This window comes from Condylura cristata, unplaced genomic scaffold (assembly GCF_000260355.1).
Source record: "Condylura cristata isolate star-nosed mole 26May11 unplaced genomic scaffold, ConCri1.0 scaffold00002, whole genome shotgun sequence".
NCBI lineage: Eukaryota > Metazoa > Chordata > Mammalia > Eulipotyphla > Talpidae > Condylura > Condylura cristata.
This window is the reverse complement of record NW_004567103.1, coordinates 255,878-257,218: the sequence shown is the minus strand read 5'-3', so window position 1 is coordinate 257,218 and position 1,341 is coordinate 255,878. Positions and strand designations below refer to the sequence as shown.

Here is a 1,341-nt window from a genome sequence, read left to right as displayed (position 1 = left end):
CCTCACACCTGGGCCCCTCACACCTGGGCCCCTTACACCTTGGGCCCCTCACACCTGGGCCCCTCACACCTGGGCTCCCTCACACCTGGGCCCCTTACACCCTGGTCGCAAGTGCAACCCGGCTTAGAAACGCACCTGCTTCTCCCTTCTGGGGGCCCCTGAGGCGTGGGGGTGCTTGTGCCCTTGGCTTTGTGCCAGGAGCCGCCCTGTCCCCGTACCCCAGGCTGCGTGAGGCTGGAGGAGCTGGCAGTGCCCAGCAGGCAACACCAGCAGCTGTGGGCAGTGTGGAGGGCAGGCCAGGCCCGGGCCTGAGGGTGGCCCCTGAGGCCCTCGCCACAGGGCAGGAGCGTCTGAGCGGCCTTCCTGGCCGTGCCCATCCCTGGGCGGGACTGAGCTCCCCCTTCAGCGTTTCGGGCCTTCCCCAGAGTGCCCCCCGGGCACCTGCCTGTGGGCCGCATGGAAGTGAACCTCCAAGAGGCGCCTGGCACTGACCTTCGCTTCTGCTGCAGAGGTCACCTTCGTGCCGGTGTCCACGGCGAGCGGGCAGGCGGAGGCCGACGATGTGCTGGCGGCCGTGCGCCCGGCCACCTGCCTGGTGAGCGTCATGCTGGCCAACAACGAGACGGGCGTGATCATGGTGAGTGGGGCGGGGCCCGTGGGGCCGGGGCCCCGGGCCACGCTCACTGTCCGTCGCCCCCCAGCCTGTGCCCGAGATCAGCCGGCGCGTCCAGGCCCTGAACCAGCGGCGCGTGGCCGCCGGGCTGCCGCGCGTCCTCGTGCACACGGATGCCGCCCAGGCCCTGGGGAAGCGGCGCGTGGATGTGGCGGACCTGGGCGTGGACTTCCTGACCATCGTGGGCCACAAGGTTTGTCGGGGCTGGCAGAGGGGCCCCCAGCCTGAAGTGTGGGCGCCAGTGTCAGGAACAGCAGGGTCACCCAGCGAAGGCCCAAGCCCCCGCCGGCCGGCACCCCTCTGGGCCCAGACCCGGGAGTTAAAGCTGGGGACCGCGGGGCCCCGACAGGAGGGGTGACGGCGGGTTAGGCCGTGTGAGGCCCCGCTGGGGCCTCAGCGGGCAGTGCGCAGGGACAAGTGGACACAGGCCAGCGTCAACTGCCTGGCCCACTAGTGTGGAGCGGCAGGCCAGGGGCTCTGGGGTGGGGTGGCTCAGTGACCCTCACTCAGAGAGGCGGGGTGGGGTGCGCAGAGCCCCGTCCGTCCGCTCCCCCTGGGAAGCAGTGCTTGGAGCTGGCTGCTGGCGGCGTGGCCACGCCCCGCCCAGACCAGGCTCCAGACCCGGCAGGGGGAGCGGCGCGGGCCGCTCGTGGAAACGCCCGCCCCGT

At 72.0% G+C, this 1,341-nt stretch overlaps 1 protein-coding gene across 1 annotated transcript in view; it reads left to right on the top strand.

The window, feature by feature from the left end:
• The window catches only part of SCLY (selenocysteine lyase), a 68,600-nt gene that overhangs the window by 5,297 nt on the left and 61,962 nt on the right, over nucleotides 1-1,341 (top strand). The window contains exons 4-5 of the mRNA XM_004674747.2: nucleotides 510-637; nucleotides 702-866. Coding sequence (XP_004674804.2) covers nucleotides 510-637; nucleotides 702-866 — 293 coding nt within the window. The remainder of the gene's footprint in view (nucleotides 1-509; nucleotides 638-701; nucleotides 867-1,341) is intronic.